At 35.9% G+C, this 18269-nt stretch overlaps 1 protein-coding gene across 1 annotated transcript; it reads left to right on the top strand.

Annotated features, from left to right (window-relative positions):
- Nucleotides 1–8842: 8842 nt before the first annotated feature.
- LOC145205343 (growth hormone secretagogue receptor type 1-like) lies at nucleotides 8843–17651 on the top strand. The gene is made up of 9 exons (XM_080078038.1): nucleotides 8843–9009; nucleotides 9211–9339; nucleotides 9646–9775; nucleotides 10584–10712; nucleotides 12206–12345; nucleotides 13017–13153; nucleotides 15435–15569; nucleotides 16022–16160; nucleotides 16237–17651. Exons 1-9 carry the CDS (start codon nucleotides 8978–8980, stop codon nucleotides 16379–16381), a joined length of 1116 nt encoding a protein of 371 aa, XP_079934164.1. The 5' UTR covers nucleotides 8843–8977; the 3' UTR covers nucleotides 16382–17651.
- Nucleotides 17652–18269: the final 618 nt, after the last annotated feature.

The following is an 18269-nucleotide window of genomic DNA, read 5'->3' as shown; positions in this document are numbered from 1 at the left end:
TATGTTATCACATTCTAAAAAGAAGTGCTCATTAGCTTAAAACTGTTACACTGTCATTTATATTCTTTCCGATAGGCTTGAAATACTTCCTATATTTATAAGTGCGTTGTGGTGCTCCATGTAAAACCGTATTAAGCATCATACTGCATTTTATGACTCGCTCTACGGATCAACAAATAGTGTCAACAACTGCGTGAATGACCCACAATTTTAACCGGATATTCATGGCCTGAACAACAGATATACGAAAACACTCCGAGCCATGTGGTGACCCACAAATAGATCAAATTTTAATACATTCTTTTTATTCTACGAGGCCCGCGTTGAATGACTGCCTGTTAATACGCGGTATCGCGTAAAAACACATTCCGGTCGTAGTATGAGCTGTTCAAAAATAAATTACCGACCGAAATGTGTAACGCGGAATTATTTTATGACTAGAGTATTGAGTCGTCAACTGTATCAAACACCGTTTTGCATATACATACACTATAAGCATAATCAACAAATGATAAATTACTTGCGACATGGCAGAAAATAAAACTGTTGTGACTGTTTCATTACAATTTTTTTGTTTCACATTTCTACAATTTATAAATACAATTTTGCCAAATTAATAACTTGCGTTTATACATTTCATAAGAGTCTGCTTAAGTTTTGCGTTTTTTTTATCCCAAACCCCAAGCATTTATGTTTCAAAAGCCTTGCAACGACCTTGAACGTTTTCCGACCTTTCTAACATATTTTTTACACTTTTTTAACATTGTGCGCTTTGTTTGTTTGCCGTGCTGAAGAATCTTAATAGAAATATTCTAGTTTATCAATAACCTCTGTATATTCTAGGGATATTAACGAATCCCACGTTTACAGTAGGTACAAGAAATTAATCTTTAGAATAAGTGACTTGTATATTCAAAATAGTGTGTGTCATAAGTAGCATTTTAAACCAAGTCTTTTTTGTTCTGTGTGAATTCTTAGAACACAAATTTAAATGATGAAGTAAGCTTCGGACGGTACAAACTGAATCAACCTATAGAGTTTCATCAGTGCAGCTGGTGACAAGACATTGGCCATTGTAGCCATCTAACCGCACATCAGCTTGTTGGGTGTACGAGGCAGAAAAGTCATACCTTAACAATTCGGTTCAAATTGTAATGTAAAATAAACACGTGCTAAAGCTAAAGCAAGATGCTTCGATGAACAGACAATCCATATCCTGACCTGACGTTTCACGTAATTAAATTCCCACTTAGTCACATTAAGTTGATCCGTATCCATATAGATTAGGCATGGTTGTCACGTTTGTGTAATTTTAGTTCCACTCAATGCATGCTTCGTATAGATTGAGTTGTTTACCGATCTTGCGCGATTAACATTTGCACAAGCCCGAGTGCAATCAGTTGGGTTTTGAAAAAATAAATATAACCTACTTTAGCTGATTTGTCCTATTATTTCGATAGAGCCGCCATGTAAGAAGTTTACATCTGCTAGAAGTAGTTTTGGAACTATTTAAATACTCTGAGTGGTTTTCAAATAGGCTTTTCGTTCAATTGCAATTAAAATAAAAAGTATTTTCATTGTTTTAACTGTTAGTGCTTTCCTGAAGTACTTTTTTTCAAATATGCTTCATTCTTTAAAGTGTTTTCTCCGGGAAGTTAAGCAACCGTATTTTGTGAACTTAAAGCCGCACAGAATGCGTCAAAGGGACACCAGCAGATCATACTGCGATATCGGACCTAAGACTAAAAATTCAATTGCATTAATTTACCTTAAACAAAAAGTCATTTGTATAAACTTACACCAACAATAACTTACGATTTACCCAGTGGTTTTTACATGTTTCTCATCGTTTTCCGCTATGTGACGCTAAAGCACAATTTTCGAGATGTTTTTTTGACATTATGATGCTAATCTTTTCCACTAACATCGCTTCGATAAAAATACAGACAAGTGCTGATTATTTAACACCGCTGGATGGCGCTAATAACCTAATTATCGCCGCAAACGGTGTTTATAGTTTTAATGTGGGCTGGAACTTGGCCCAATGGTCTGGCGCGCCTGACCCACATACAGACATACAAAAAAACCTTGATCGGGATTCGTCCGTTTTTGAAAGTGAAATTTTATCACGGACCGGTCTTTAAAAAACTACAAATATTTCGCAACAAAAACGCTTAAATTAGTTTATCATCACCGGGATACATGGGCAAAATGTTTTATATCATTTAACCTGAAAAATTATACGGCCCGGTAACAAACTCCTCGCGAACCGGTACCGGACCGCGGACCGGCGGTTGCCGACCACTGTTTTAATGCATTGTTGTATGTCATGGTTGTAGTCATTAAGACAACGGTACTGTAGTTGATCAATTCTGTTCAAATATATGCTTAAAACGTAGACTGATTGTAGGATTAAGATCTCATAGCTGTCTGATACGCCCAACCTAAGTTGAAAGTCGGGCCGGGCTTTTCGTGTCGGGTTCGGACTCAGGATTTGCTTCTTGTTATTTTAAACGGTCTTGATTCGGGTCATACTTCCCATTTTTAGAAATATAAATTAAGTAGCTAAATCCTAGTTGCGTGACTTGTTTTAATGCCCAACAGCCCTAAAACGTCCCGTTTAGGCCATTGCCTATCGTTTACGGCTTTATTATAGGCCTGCCATCCTAACTATCGCCTCGGGTTCGGGCTGGCATTTTGGGCCCGCTTACAACTCTGCACTCAACAGCATTGTTTCTATAATTTTTGTTTCTGCAAAAATTGTTTCTGTAAACAAAAATTGTTTGGTAGTTGTTAAAACGGAAAAAAATGTAATTACCGCAAAAAAACACATTGTAATTTACGTTCGTATACTGTATGGATTTGGTATGACAAGAAATTATGGTAGGGCTACTTTAATTATAAAAAGTGATGATACCATAAAGATATACAGGTGTATGCAGGTGTAAAGTTACGTTCACAGACTGTAGCCTATATGGCTGCTGAGAATATACTTTACAATCGTGTTATGCCTGAAAATAGTTCAGATTATTCTATATTTAGCTGTGACTGTGCAATGTGTAAATTCTCTACAATTTTATTTTTGCCCACTGTTTCATCAGATAACAAATAAATATTTTGAACACTATATACGGATCTGCTCATCAGTCTGATATCACTGATGACGGTATGAGCATTTGCCATAACGTTTGAATAATAAAGCATGTCGCTTAATTTTACATGTATTTGGTTATATTCGTTATTAAATGCACATTATAATTCAAACATTTTTTCTAGTGTAGGTATAGCGGTCGGGTTTGAATTCGGGCCGGGTTCGGACTTTAAGGAAAACGGCTTTGATTTGGGCCCGGCACATTCAGATATATTTGTGCCGCAATTCCACCTCGTTAACTTTTATGCCTCATTCATTTCAACAAAATTTTTGGTTTCGGACGAGATTTGGGCTTTGGTTTTTTGGTGTTTGGATCCGCTTACAGCTAACTGCTGGCCCGACAATAACATGTACACTACAACTCAAGAGTGAAATAACCTATTGTTTACGGCTGCCTACAAAGTGAAACAGGCATGCGTGGGCTACTCTTTAGGCGGAAAGACATCTGTTAAACAGTTTCGCTTTATAATACATCACCAGAGGGCAGACTTCCTTTTTCAAGTTATAGAACTATAGCGTATTTGTTCTAAATTTCCGATCGAAAACGAACAATAAATATACCGATTGTGGCGAATTTCCTGCGAAAGTATCCATAACAAGCATTGTCAATTGTGATTTTCCACCCTTTGAATGACACAACATAACCGAAAACTTCGAAACCAAGCTAAAACAACAATAAAGTCATTGGACATAGTGAAAATTGATAACGATTTTATATGAAGGAAATACGACACTATTTAGCATTCAATACGTTCCGACCGAAATTTCCCCACATGTTGTTTAATGCATATTTTAAAATGTGATAAAAAAGGTGAAAACAAACCACCACAACACACCCTAAAGTATATTATTGACCACTTTGCAATATGCAGCTGTAAAGTTACGTTCACAGGCTGCATGTGGCTGCTGAATATACTTTACAATCGTGTCATGCCTGAAAATAAATTAAATTATTCTATAGTTAGCTGTAGTTGCGCTTTCAATGTGTAAATTATCTAGTCATGTATTTTTGACTGTTTTATCAGATAACAAACGTACATTTAGAACATTATGTACGTATCTGCTCATCAGTCTGATATCACTGATGACGGTATGAGCATTTGCCATAACGTTTGAATAATAAAGCATGTCGCTTAATTTTACATGTATTTGGTTATATTCGTTATTAAATGCACATTATAATTCAAACAATTTTTCTAGTGTAGGTATAGCGGTCGGGTTTGAATTCGGGCCGGGTTCGGACTTTAAGGAAAACGGCTTTGATTTGGGCCCGGCACATTCAGATATATTTGTGCCGCAATTCCACCTCGTTAACTTTTATGCCTCATTCATTTCAACAAAATTTTTGGTTTCGGACGAGATTTGGGCTTTGGTTTTTTGGTGTTTGGATCCGCTTACAGCTAACTGCTGGCCCGACAATAACATGTACACTACAACTCAAGAGTGAAATAACCTATTGTTTACGGCTGCCTACAAAGTGAAACAGGCATGCGTGGGCTACTCTTTAGGCGGAAAGACATCTGTTAAACAGTTTCGCTTTATAATACATCACCAGAGGGCAGACTTCCTTTTTCAAGTTATATAACTATAGCGTATTTGTTCTAAATTTCCGATCGAAAACGAACAATAAATATACCGATTGTGGCGAATTTCCTGCGAAAGTATCCATAACAAGCATTGTCAATTGTGATTTTCCACCCTTTGAATGACACAACATAACCGAAAACTTCGAAACCAAGCTAAAACAACAATAAAGTCATTGGACATAGTGAAAATTGATAGCGATTTTATATGAAGGAAATACGACACTATTTAGCATTCAACACGTTCCGACCGAAATTTCCCCACTTGTTGTTTAATGCATATTTTAAAATGTGATAAAAAAGGTGAAAACAAACCACCACAACACACCCTAAAGTATATTATTGACCACTTTGCAATATGCAGCTGTAAAGTTACGTTCACAGGCTGCATGTGGCTGCTGAATATACTTTACAATCGTGTCATGCCTGAAAATAAATTAAATTATTCTATAGTTAGCTGTAGTTGCGCTTTTAATGTGTAAATTATCTAGTCATGTATTTTTGACTGTTTTATCAGATAACAAACGTACATTTAGAACATTATGTACGTATCTGCTCATCAGTCTGATATCACTGATGATGACATGAGCATTTGCCGATACGTTTCAATAATAAAGCATGAAGCCTTTTACGTCTATTTGGAACGTAATACTCGTCACTTTAAGTACATTATAATGCAAACAAAATTTCTTAGTGTAAGTCGGGTTTGAATTCGGGCCGGGTTCCGGCTTTAAAAAAACGGGTTTGATTCGGGCCTGGCAAACTCAGGTACGTTTGTGCCGCAATTCCACCAATTTCGGGTTCAGGTGGGTTTTGGGCTTGATTTTTCGGACGGTGGGGGAGAGGCCGCTTACAGCTAACTGCTGGCCCGACAATAACATGGACACTAGAGCTTAAGAGTGAATAACCTATTGTTTACGACTGCCTACAAAGTGAAACAGGCATGCGTAGGCTACTCCACAAGGCGGAAGGACATCTGCTAAACCGTTCCGCTCTTCAATACATCACCAGAGGGAAGATTTCCTCTATCAAGTAATAGACCTATAGCGTATTTGTTCATAAATTTCCGATCGAAAACGAACAATAAATATACCGATTGTGGCGAATTTCCTGCGAAAGGATGCATAACTAGCATTGTCAATTGTGATTTTCCTCCCTTGGAGTAACACAATATAACCGAAACAAATCCTCAAAGCATGCTAAAATAACAATGAAGTCATTGGACATTATATAAATTGAAAAACTTTAAATGAAGGAAATACGAAACTATTTTGCATTCAATTCCTTCCGACCGAAACTTCCCCACATATTGTTTAATGCATATTTTTTGCTATAAAAATCGGAGACGGTTAACCAAAAATTGGCCAGCGTGGGCATTGGCAGCTTTATCTATTGGATCGCGTCGCAATCAATAGTTATTGCTGGACGGTTTTAAAAACTGGAGCAACTACGTTTCACGTAATGTTTTTATATTCTTGGAAAAACTCGAAAACTGACATAAAATCAGATGTAAATTTCTTAACAGTGTAGCTGACAAAGCCTCATCTTGTTGACTAATTATACTCATCTTTTATTTTGTCGTTAGAAATCGTTGCGTGTTATAACATAGCATATAACAATTCAGGGTTACTCAAAACTCATGTCACGTAAATTAAGCTTTATCTTATTTGCGTTCCTAATTTTTGCCGTTTGTGTCGAAAGCGGACGAATACGAAGAGGAAGATCGTATAACAGGTAATTTTGTGTTAGTTTGATAAAACTGTCAAAGTTTTTGTACATTTTTGTAAAAACAACTTTTTTCTAAGCTGCAGACAATGCACACTGTTTCGACCTATAAGATCTCATCAGTGCAGCTGGTGACGAGATATCGGCCGTATTGGCTAGTGTAACTTTTTTCTAGCTTGCGAAACAGATCATTTCACACGTGTTCGAGTCATTTTCCTTTAAAACTCTTGTTCGTTTACCTGTTTACAAAACTCTATTTCAGGCTAATTTCCTTTGTTTAATTTAAATCGCACTTACTCTAAGTCTAACCAGAGCTTTGCATTCACTTACTTTGAATATAAACTGCGAAGCTTTGCTGTACATTAAAATTTAAGATATTTTCTTAGAAGTAGAAGCAAAAGTAGAAGACACGGGTCGGGATTTTTTAGATCTGCCTTCCGGCATGCTAGAAGCTTAGTTCGCGGACTTGGTAATCTCGGTGGCGGCTCTGCTGGAGGATACGGACAAGCAGCTGGCCAATGTGGTCCATTGTTCCGTGGGGCATACGGGTAAGTGACCGCAAACTAGAACAGTAGACTAGAGACTATAGTCTTCTATAGAACACTAAGCTGGAGTTTTACTTACTTTTAGGGACAAAAAATAGCTTAATCAAAAACAAACTATGCAGCTCGTATAAACAGTAAAGTAAGTATATTTGATTACAAGTGTTTTTATAATCGCTTTTGGTATTATATAGTAAACTTCGGTTAATCCTGACCCGTTTGGACCAAAAAAGTCGTCTAGATTAAGCGAAGATCCGGATTAACCGATATCAAGTAGATAAAAACCTTACCACATTACAAATCAGTTGTACTTTATAAAGTTGGTCCGAATTAGGTGAAAATTTCGTTGATAATGCATCTTAACACAGCAAATGAACATGCTTTGCCAGCTCTTTTGCAGAGCTTTTAACAAGTTAAAATGTTCCTATTTTTCTTGTTTCAGTTACCAATCACCGTTGGATATGTCCTCAGAAGGTTAGTTGTTTTGCTGCATCATTTGCTTCCAAATCCAGTAGAATTAAGACCTTTATTTCTGCATTTTGTTGGTATAAAATTATTATAACCCTTTACGCCATTGCAATTTGGTCAAACTCTTAATAGACTTCACGTGTATTGTGTTTGGTTCGTTTGTAACTTAGTTGCAAAATTAATATAAACGTCTAATGTTTTTTAGAGGTAACTACATTACGCCGGAACGATGACTTTATGGATCTGTTGGACATCATGAAATTGCTTGATCGACGTTTACAAATGAATGACAATGAAAACGCTGAAAATCAGGATGCCGATGTTCGTGATGAGTTCAAAACTATGCTTGATTAGTCGCTAGTTGGAGCTCGTCGCAGCGATTAGAGTGCAATCACATATTATTGTTTGTAAACGGGCTTAGCATTTAGTTGAATAGTTTTAGACATTTTACTCATGTACATAATTAAATATTTGTGCCTGGAAGTCTTTTGTCCTTAACCTTATAAAAATTTAATTAGCTCTTGCAATTTTTCTCCGTAATTTTTAGTTCTGTTTTCCTAAAAAAATTGTTACATTTTATTGACATTCTATAACTTACAAGGTAACATGACACTGTACATATCACATTTGTACGATATATTGGCGGAAACAATCATTCGAACATTTTATTGTGCAACGTATCGTGCTGTATACACAGACTACTTGAATAAATAGCAGTGAGCTTTGTATTCAGTGTGTCAATGTCTGTTGTTTTAGGGCAAACTTATTTATATAGATTAGACAGATATTTAACTTAGTAGAAAGTCTATACGCAGGATTTTGTTTCTTTTTTACAATTTAGCTCGGAACTTATTGTGGTAGATTTTATTAAACATTTAAATGCTAATTTTTGGAATAAAACAACGAGCAATTAAAAGTGCGCAATTCAGTGCAAAGGGATGCATCTTTTAAGAAAGGATGGATTTGAAATATAACATAACTCGCTTACAAATTTAAATAATACCTGAAAAAATTGTTTTGTCCTCACGTAACTTGTTGGCACATGCACCAACTAACTTTAAATTCTATCAAGTAAAACAAATTACAAATCAAATTGCAAATCCTCCAATGATGGACTCAAATGTGCATTTGCTGAGATACAAATAAAATTATAAGCCGTATTAAAGTATAAACTTTTAGAAAAATGGCTCAACCTGTGACAGTAATTATTACAGAATATAGCCAAAAAAAGAAAACTTACTTCAAAATTCAACGCCAATAGTAATTCTTGATAATTACCACGCACTGAATGCTTCCTTCAATTAAGTTCTCGAGTCGTTCGCACGATTCCAAAACGCCTGTAGCATTTCAGGTGATTACGCTGGCCACAGCACGCTTCAAATGTCCTCAGTTTACGCCAGGTGGCAATGAGAACGGTTGAATTTAGTTAGCTGTGTGGAATGATCTGGTAGTAAAGTTGTTAGTTTTTTTGTGTTGCATTCGTCTGCAGGTTGCACGAGTTTTGCAGGATGGAGGTTTTGCTAAATTTATCTAATAGCAGGTACTTATTTTTATACATCTATAATACAGTTGGCTTGTTACCTTAAACTTGCAGCTAGTTTTAAGTCTTTCAGTTACTTACATTTTACCATAAACACGTCAATAGCGTATTCACAACATTAGACATTTCAGCGTCTACAAAAAACGCGTGCACACGTTTTGGGCATGTCCATTTAGTTTCTGACAAGAAATATTTTTGCAGCGTTTACCGTCGGCCTTTCAGTGACGTATCAATGATTGTGACGTCATCGATTCTCCTTCCCCTTTGTGCATTTGGAATTGTGGCAAATCTCATCACGATGTCGGTCATTGCGAAATCTGAAAAACTTAAGTGAGTATCTAAACCAGGTTTTTTTTTTCGCTGGGGTTTGAATGCATTGGTTACATTGTTCGTTTTTTAGTGTAATTTTACATCCAGTCGTACAAAAAACAATACATTTAGTTTAATATGGGAACTGTATTGACGTTTCTGGCCGAATATAAGCCCATACAGGTTAATTCAGTGTTTTCGCATTTTGTCTTCCATTTTCAAGATTTTACTGTGTCAAGAATAAATGTATATCTTTTGTCCTTTGGTTTGCTTAAAGATTTACTGCAATTTAAAATGGTTTAAATCATTATTTGCTGTGTATTTCAGGACAACATTTAACTACATGATTATGAGTTTGTGTGTTTCTGATCTCATGTCCGCAATGATCAGTCCACTGTTCCTATACAGGCGAACTTGGGGTTTTGACGAGTGGAACGCATCAGGGTTTATGTGCAAGGTAATTCTAACCATTTTATTCTTCGAACTCAAATTAACTCAAACTTTGAACAATTCATAATTCATTGTACACTAAAGGTTGCGTTCCGACTTATACTGCTATTCTTTTACATATAAATTGGTCACAGTACATTGTGCTGTACCATGTTAGGGAATGCATTGTTAAGGATCTTAAATGCTGTTAGATTTTAAACTTTTTGTTTATCCTGCAACACATTACCACAACGAACAATCATTATATGGTTTATTATTGAAAAGATATTAGGTATTTGTAAAGCATAAGTTGCGCCAAGTTACGCATATGTGTAAGCTAATAGGAAAACGTTTCGACCATTAGTTTCTACGAAATTGTCCGTGCCTTTTACATTGTAAACTCCTGTTTAAGAGACTTCAATCATTTTATTCTGAAAGGCCTTGTCATATTAAGCTGATTATGTGTAAACAACCATTCTCTGACAGTCTTCTGATCACAAATTTTGGAAATGCTAACTTACGTAAGAATACCGAACAAAGAGCAATATCCATTTTAAAAAGTGTTTTTCGATAACCCTATCTTTATTACAGTATATGTACTCTAAATCTACCAAGAAACAAGATATCCCAATATTTTACATTTTGAAACCTCATTACAAAACCCATTAAAGCACTGGATTTAGGTTGCAAAAAATAACTATTTTGCAGACCGTTGAGAAGCGTCGTTAGAAAAAAGATTCACCCACAGCGCGTATTAACACCTTATGTCTGATTTGTTATGTGTTGCAGCTAATCCTGGTGTTCGCTCATTGTAACCCGTTGTTATTACATTTCAGCTTATATGGGCTGTCGATATTTGGACGTCCTACGTCACTTCTACCCACATTCTTCTCTTTGCTGTCATCCGATTTATCTCAGTTAAATGGCCAGCGGTGTACTACAAGATTAAGTCCATTCATGTAAAAGTGAGTAAGCTGTTGCTTGGGGTCGTTTGTTTTTGTGCTTTTTTAGTACATTGAGTAACCAATGGTAACTAGAATCGAATAAATTGAACCAGCGTAACCCGTTCGGAGCAAATGAAAACTTAAACTGTGCAGTTTAGGGGTGCACAACCTTTTTGCTATGACGGCCGCATCGCAGATACTTATTTCACCCATGTTTTGTATTAAAATTACTGATATAAATAAATAGACTTATCTCAAATATATGACATATGATAACACCCTATCCAAAAAAATATTTCGCAAAAAATTCTTTACAGCAGTTTTGATATACAATTATTTAGCAAAAAAGTTTTATTTACGTTTCGGTCGCCAGTACATATATTTTAACAAATATGTTCACGGACGTATAAACACGTCTCTGCTGCCACAGGTTGTGGACCCCAGTTGTAGACAAATACTCAAGTAAAAGCCAATTATACCACCCAACAATTTCTTCTAAATCCCTCTTCAAATTGGTAGGTTTTTCGAAACGTTAACAGCAATTGGTTTGTGCCCGCCTGTTTTGCAAGTTACAAGTTAGGTTGTTCGTCAATATTTTGTAATGCTTGGACTTGCAATCATCATTAACTTGCATAAGTACTTAATTACCACCATATTAAAATTAAAAACTGTCCCGCCTAATCAACAAGTGTGCTTTCCGTAAAATATTGTTTAAAATTAACAAGTGACATAGGAAGTATTTGTTTACTACAACTATGAATTAAGATGTCGTTCCATCGAGGGCTAGTTCCATATGTACGATTATCCGTCAATTATAGACGCAATTGCCGGGGTTAAACCGCACAAGCTTCGTCATAGGAGTAATTTGTCATTAACTATATTAACTATGCTGTCAACTGTCTGAAACAGTTGTATGTTAAAGTAATTGTCTGAACTTGGACTAGTAATTTAAACGTTTTTGTTACACATAGGTAAACTTTTTATCAGTGTAAAAAAAAATTATAAACCCAATTTTTGTTCATTGCGGCCGAGTGTTATTACCCTGATGAAAGCGACCAAAATAGAAGGTTTAAAAGTCTGTTAAAGAAAAACATTTGCCAAAAGAACATTTTTTAGTTTATATATTATGCCTGGCAGCAACACTTTACATATAGAAACAAATTGTTTTGATCAAAAATCAAACTGTTTGTATTTGTTAAGAAAAGCATTTCATTACAAACGACCTGTTGCACTTTCAAATTTATTTACTACATATCTTTGTCATTTTTGTCATAGATCAAGCTACTTTCAAGCTCATTTACTGTTCCTAAATATTGTTTTTGTCTAAGATTTGCTATTTTTGTAACAACCAAAAAAATATATGTAAATATTTTGTATATAACTCTCCTCTTTTTACTTGAAATCGGATCTTCTAACAAATTCTGCAACTGGTAAAATCTAACAAATCAATTCGAAACAGCTTTGTTTTGTACGTTACCAATTTAAGTTAAAAACTGTGTTGTTTTTCTATTAAGGCCACCATTGCAACGATATGGTTTGCGACATTTTTCATCGGATTTGTACCTTTTATCATTTGGTTCGAGTCCAAAACGCGAGATCGACAAAGCGACGCAGTAGATGCAAAGTGGCCAGCCTGTACATTAAGCATTGAATGGTAAGATTTTATACATAATTTTATAACTGAGATCTGCTGTGGTTTGAATTTAAACGTCTTGTTTTTTTAATACATTGATCCGCAATTTAATTCTATTCTTATCATAAAAATTCAGTGACACGCATTGACCTAAATCATAAGTATAAGTATGAGAAATTGTATAGGAAACCACTTACCTTAGTTCAGAGGTAATATTTAAGAATTTCTTGTTGGCCACTCTATTTGATTAGATCGGTGATGGTTAACCTTGATCCAGTTTTCAACACATGTGTCTTCTCAAACCACATTCTTTGATTTTTTGCAAATTCGGTACCTTTTGTTTAACTTTTGAATTTGTCAAAGCCAACAGTTAAGGTCATGGTATTAGATCCTGGTTTGGAGTAACTCATCTGAAACAGATTCGTACAGGAATGTTAAATGTGTTTGCCCAATTTTAAAATGTACGTTTATTCTTACTGGCCTTAAAGGTACACTCGAAAAAAAGCACGTCGCCAGGCCCAGAAGAGGCGTAATACCAATCCCTAACTTGTAGTTAGGGCCTAGGTTCGCCAACTGTTGTGGGTTCGAATCCCACCGCATGGTAGATTTTCCGGCCCATGTCTTGTCGCTGATGAGACATGTTTGATTCTAATACGCCTTTGGTAAACTTGTTTATCTCTTTCTTTTTGCAGGGTTTCGGCATTTCGCCTTTATTCCGTGGTGGCCTACAGTATCATGTATTACTTCCCTATGCTTATGCTACTCGTACTATCTATCGCCATCACGTATGTGCTTTTTGACAAACGGAAGCGGCGAGAATCTATAATAGGTGAGAATAATATTTCCATTTTTTTGCGATTTTGCCTGGAAGTTTTAACGAACCAATCTCAAAAATAAGTTTACACAAAAAATGTTGCTGTACAGTATGTAGAGTTTTTACTTTTTGCACATTCGTGCAAAAAAACGTAAAATTGCGACGCAAATGTGCCAAAGTGGGGACTGAAGTCTGTGTAAGTTTTATTTGTAAGCTCAAACCCGAACCAAAACTTTCAAGTTTGCCCTTCTAACGACTAATTATTATGGCGAAATATAACTTAAACATTATCAATATAAATTGGGATGTAAATTTAAGTTTACTTGCAGCTTGCAAATTATGAATGTTCAATACTTTTAGTTAATTAGACTTTGGGTAGTTTTCTGCTATAAATTTACTTTCCCGATTTTTTTAAAAACCGTCAAGAAATACGTTTTGTTAAAAAATCTTCACAACAGTATGTTCCTGGTGTGCGTTGCGCAACAATATGGCTATAATCAAGTTCATTTTTTAATACTTTATCGTTTTTTTACCTCCATTGCAAAGATGTAATGTGACCTTCACTGCTTTAAATCATTTTGTTGCCTTTTTAGCCTAACGGGTCATCTGGGATTCGTGTAGAATACTTTTAAACATTAAAAACTTGTTAACTTGTAAAGTAGACAGGGCCTGAGGCACGGATTAAATATGTTGACCTCATACGGATGTAATTAAGTATATAGGTCGATCATGTGAGTGACAAATAGAAGCAATTAACACCAAGAGCCTGTATAATTTCCAGCGTACACTACGCCCTCAACCACTTTATACAGCAAATTAAAACGTAACATAGTAATTTCTCATGTCTGGAATCTTATTTTACCAAGTAAATTTACGACAAACTGTTAAGTGTCTATGACGTCAATTTCGCACATATTCCTTTGGATCAGCGGTTCCCAACCTGTGGGTCGCGACCCCAACTGGGGTCGCATGGCAATTCGCTTGGGGTCGCCTAAGGCAGGGCTAAAACATGCGGCCCGCAAAGTAACTTTTATAAGTTATTGTTTTTTACTCGTGCGAAGTAGTCTGTCAGACCAGTGAGTTTAGATGATACAATCATTCTCTATTAGTGGTATATGCAACGTTTCAGTAGGATGATCGAAAACAGCCCACCTTAAAATCAACAATTGCGATTGTTGCGTCATTGTATGCCATTGTTTTCGCACAAAGCAATAAAGTACAGTTGGTTCTTTCACACTGCGCCACTGTATATCTGTATGTATAATGGCAGTAATGAACCTTTTTCTTTCAAATCTTAGAATTTTTGTTGTTGTCATGTTACATTGTCACAATGTTTCAATAGTGCGGCCCTAGACCTACTTCAAAGTTTGTTTTTGGCCCTCAAGGTTGTTTGAGTTTGACACACCTGGCCTAAGCCATGGCTCCCAACTTGTTTTAGGCCAAGGACCACTAGCCCCACTCAAATAAATACAGTAAATTTTAATTTAGAGCCTACTAATTTTTGACCTTGGGGTCACCGCAACTTGGCAAATGTTATCATGGGGTCACGGCACCAGAAAGGTTGGGAACCGCTGCTTTGGATGAAAGCCCTCATAATATAATACCTACATTTGTGGTGTAGTTATATGCTAAGAATACAAAAAACACACAAAAAAACTTTTATATTGGCGGTTGCGAATTAAATCGGAAGATAGCCACAGTACACTTAACACGACCAAAGCATTAATTCAATACAGAAGAACAAACTGTTTTACATTGTTAAGATTTGAAGGCGAATTTTCCTCGCCTTAATATTTAAAGAAAAAAATACAGCATTAAGTCGGTTTATAGCTTTCACAGTTATCATTTTAACATACTGTTTAACAGGATACAATCAGTATCTTAGACTCAAACAGACCCTTTTAAATCGCGTTAATCTCGACTGACTTTAGCGCCAATCGATTCAAATGCGAATATCTAACCTTTCCCAAACATGTTCCTCCTTACCGCTTATAGAGGATATTTTTAAACCGTTATCACCCTTCAATTTGTTACTGCATTAGCGTATATACTTTACAATAATGGGATGTTATGTTCATGTTGCCATTTTGTACTAAACAATTTTACGTTACTACTTAACATAATGCAAAAAGGGCAGGATTTAATATAACTGTATAAACCCATAATATGTATTGACATGGCTGATGGAACTTAAATCTAAATCTCAAAAGTCCAATTGCAAACTGTTGTACAAAAATTACTGCATGTAACCCATTATTACCAACGGGCAACTTAAAATAATTAATGTACTTTATAGGCCGAGCTGGGTCTTCGCCTCAAAGGCAGCCAAGGGCCAGATTGGAAGCCAGAAGGAGAACAAAAGAAAATCAAATTATGTTACAACTTGGTTTGATTGTTGGTTCTTTCTTTGCTGGCTATTTACCTCAAACAGGTAAGCAGTATACAATAGCATTAAACGAAAAAAGTCCCCTAAATAAATGAATGTTATAGAAGTTTTACGTGTGTGTTTTTTGAAAAAAAATGCAATTTATAGCTGAGAATATTTACGTTAAAAAGAGTTCCTTTGTTCCATTGTGCATGCGTAGTATTGTTAATTTTCGTTTGTAGTAGAATATTTGTTTTTGACCTTGATAGTTTTTCTTAATTACATTCTATTAAACTTTTGCTTAAATAAGTATGTAAAATCTAATCATATAATCTATTTTCAGCCATTTTTTTGTACAACAAAAGCATCGCTTTCCTTTTCACAATTCTGATAAACAAAGTCGCTTGCCAAAACACATTGTGAACTTGACTTATTAGTTTCGCAAAGTTATAGTTTTTTCATAGTTTATCACAGCTTTTATTTTTTCATAGCCTATGTTAGCTTTCATTTTTTCATAGCTTATCATTTTTACACAACTGGCGCAACACCGCAAACTTACCAAGCGAAAAAACTTGATTGGACGATTGGAATTGGAACTTATATTTGTTTGCGTGTTAGTGAATGTCTTAACCCTATCTTCTACAACCTTGCATCCAGGTAACCTATTGTATACTATTGATTCTCCAAATTCCTTAAAACTCATTAGAAAAACTTTTGTTTTGTTTTTTTGCAGAAAAATGAGACACGAAACTGTTTCTGTTTTATGCAAATGTTGTGCGCGACCTTTCACCTCAAAATCGCGAGTTTCGACGTCACAAGCAACGCCAAAAAGCTCACTGCCACTTGCTTCACAATCAAGAGATGCACTGGAAATGTAACAAAATTGAAATCCAGTTTTCCTTGTCAGACAGAGCGAAGCTGTAAGGCATTAATGCAGTAGTTCTGTTTCGAATGCTGAATAATCACAGTTGAGGGCAAACATGATTGCTTTCCTGTTACCGAGTTGTAGACTGGGCCAAGTTAAAGCTTAAATTAGAGGGCTTGTACTACTTGGGCTCATTTACTTGGCTTGAGGTTCGTTGAGTATGTAGTTGGATATAGCAATTGTGATCAAAAGACCATGGTTTCAGACATTTGTGGTCGAAATAAACCAATGTTTTTCATTTATAACACAAGTTTAACATTCTGTAAAGCGTTAAATGGCGTTTGACCAAAAGGAATCTACCCTACAACAGGTCCCCACCCGGTTTGATTTTGTCTTACCTGCGATGAGATTTGAACGTTTTCAAAAATGTGTGGTTCGTTTACTGAGCTACTAACTAAGGCTTGGTTATACGCCTGCCAAAAGTCGAATCACAAACCAAGCTACCTGCTGCACTTGTCAGCATTGCATACATGATCGTTAGATTGCTTTTACAGCATCAAATAAATGATCAGTGGTCTAAGGCAGATTCGGTATGTATGTATGTTCGGCACAGAGCCCGGTATAAAAAACGGGGCATTCATTGCACAAAAGTTTTACGATGTCAAGATATGCAAGCTCGTTTTTTCTTTATTCTCCGGCTGTGACGCATTTAAATTGATTGACAGCACTCGCGATGCACCAGCATAAATGTTGAAAAGATTTTTTTCTATTTTCTGAAACTCTACAAACGATTTTTTTGCTTGTTATTCGACAGACAAGAGAGACCCAGAAGATACTTGACCGTTGCAGTTTTTGTCGTTGCTTGCATAGGTTAAATTATGGTAAGCTGTTTTCATTTACTCGCCGTGTTGTGTAGTTTGTTTTTCTTTTTTTGGTGAAAGGTTTAGGAGGAATTGGCAAATCCCTTGAGTTTTTGATAGTCTGTTAGTCGTATAGAAGAATACTTACAATGTGGAAAAAGCACGTCTTTATTTTATCAACCGGTAGCACCAAATACCGTTTAACAAAACGGCGTTTTGAAAACGCCAACGTGTTGTTTCAGAGCTGGATCTCATGAGCTTTTCAGGCCAGGTTTGGGTTCAGGTCTTGTATAGGCTTTTTTTAACAAACCGGTTGGATTAGGACCAGTTCTACTACACATTCCGAGTCCGGTCTCAAAATATAAATTACTGAGCTAAGTAGCTAAAGTTTTCTCTCTGTTATTATACTGTCGTTTTCGTCGATCATTTTTTTATGACCCGCTGCCTCACCGGTCATAAAAATCTAATCCTAAATTAATTTGTGGCGTGATATTAACAGTATTTCTCTGTGTACATATTAAAGATTTGGACAATATGTGTGCGAACCCCTCTTCTATAACAAAAATGCAACTGCAAATGCAACATTTTAATAAGTCACAAAAGATACGGTACATCCGTATTATTTTCAAATTTCGGCTTAATGTGTTCATACAGTATTTTGCATACACTGCAAAATATCGTTTCACTACCGTATAGCACATTACAAATTGTTTAATAAGGCTTCGAGGTCCACATCTTCCGCGGCAGCCTGCCTCAACACTTGTGTGTCCTTTGCCAGCTGATCTAGCATCTGCAAAAACTCCTTGTCCTTCTGCAGTCCCGCCATTTCCTTTTCAGTCATGCTGCAAATTTTTTCATCCCACTTTCTACAAAAAAATATGGTTACGTTGTAAACAACAAACATTATAAATGACGAGTCACCAGAGACTCACTACGAGAGATGGAGACAACGGTGGCATAATAACATACTGAAAATTTTTACAAGTCTCAAGCCATCCACCGTTTTTATGTATAGATACATATTCAAAGAATTCCATTCTA

The sequence above is a fragment of the Phallusia mammillata genome, chromosome 8, assembly GCF_965637545.1.
Source record: "Phallusia mammillata chromosome 8, kaPhaMamm4.hap1.1, whole genome shotgun sequence".
Lineage (NCBI taxonomy): Eukaryota > Metazoa > Chordata > Ascidiacea > Phlebobranchia > Ascidiidae > Phallusia > Phallusia mammillata.
Note: the sequence above shows the minus strand (reverse complement) of the source record. Positions and strands in the feature narration are given on the sequence as shown.

What these genes read in the sequence shown, in the direction of transcription:
- LOC145205343 (XM_080078038.1), top strand. Translation starts at nt 8,978, where the DNA reads ATGGAGGTTTTGCTAAATTTATCTAATAGCAG. An exon ending in CATCAGGGTTTATGTGCAAG is followed by an intron (nt 9,776 to 10,583) that starts GTAATTCTAACC and finishes ATTACATTTCAG; the next exon opens with CTTATATGGGCTGTCGATAT. An exon ending in GCGGCGAGAATCTATAATAG is followed by an intron (nt 13,154 to 15,434) that starts GTGAGAATAATA and finishes TGTACTTTATAG; the next exon opens with GCCGAGCTGGGTCTTCGCCT.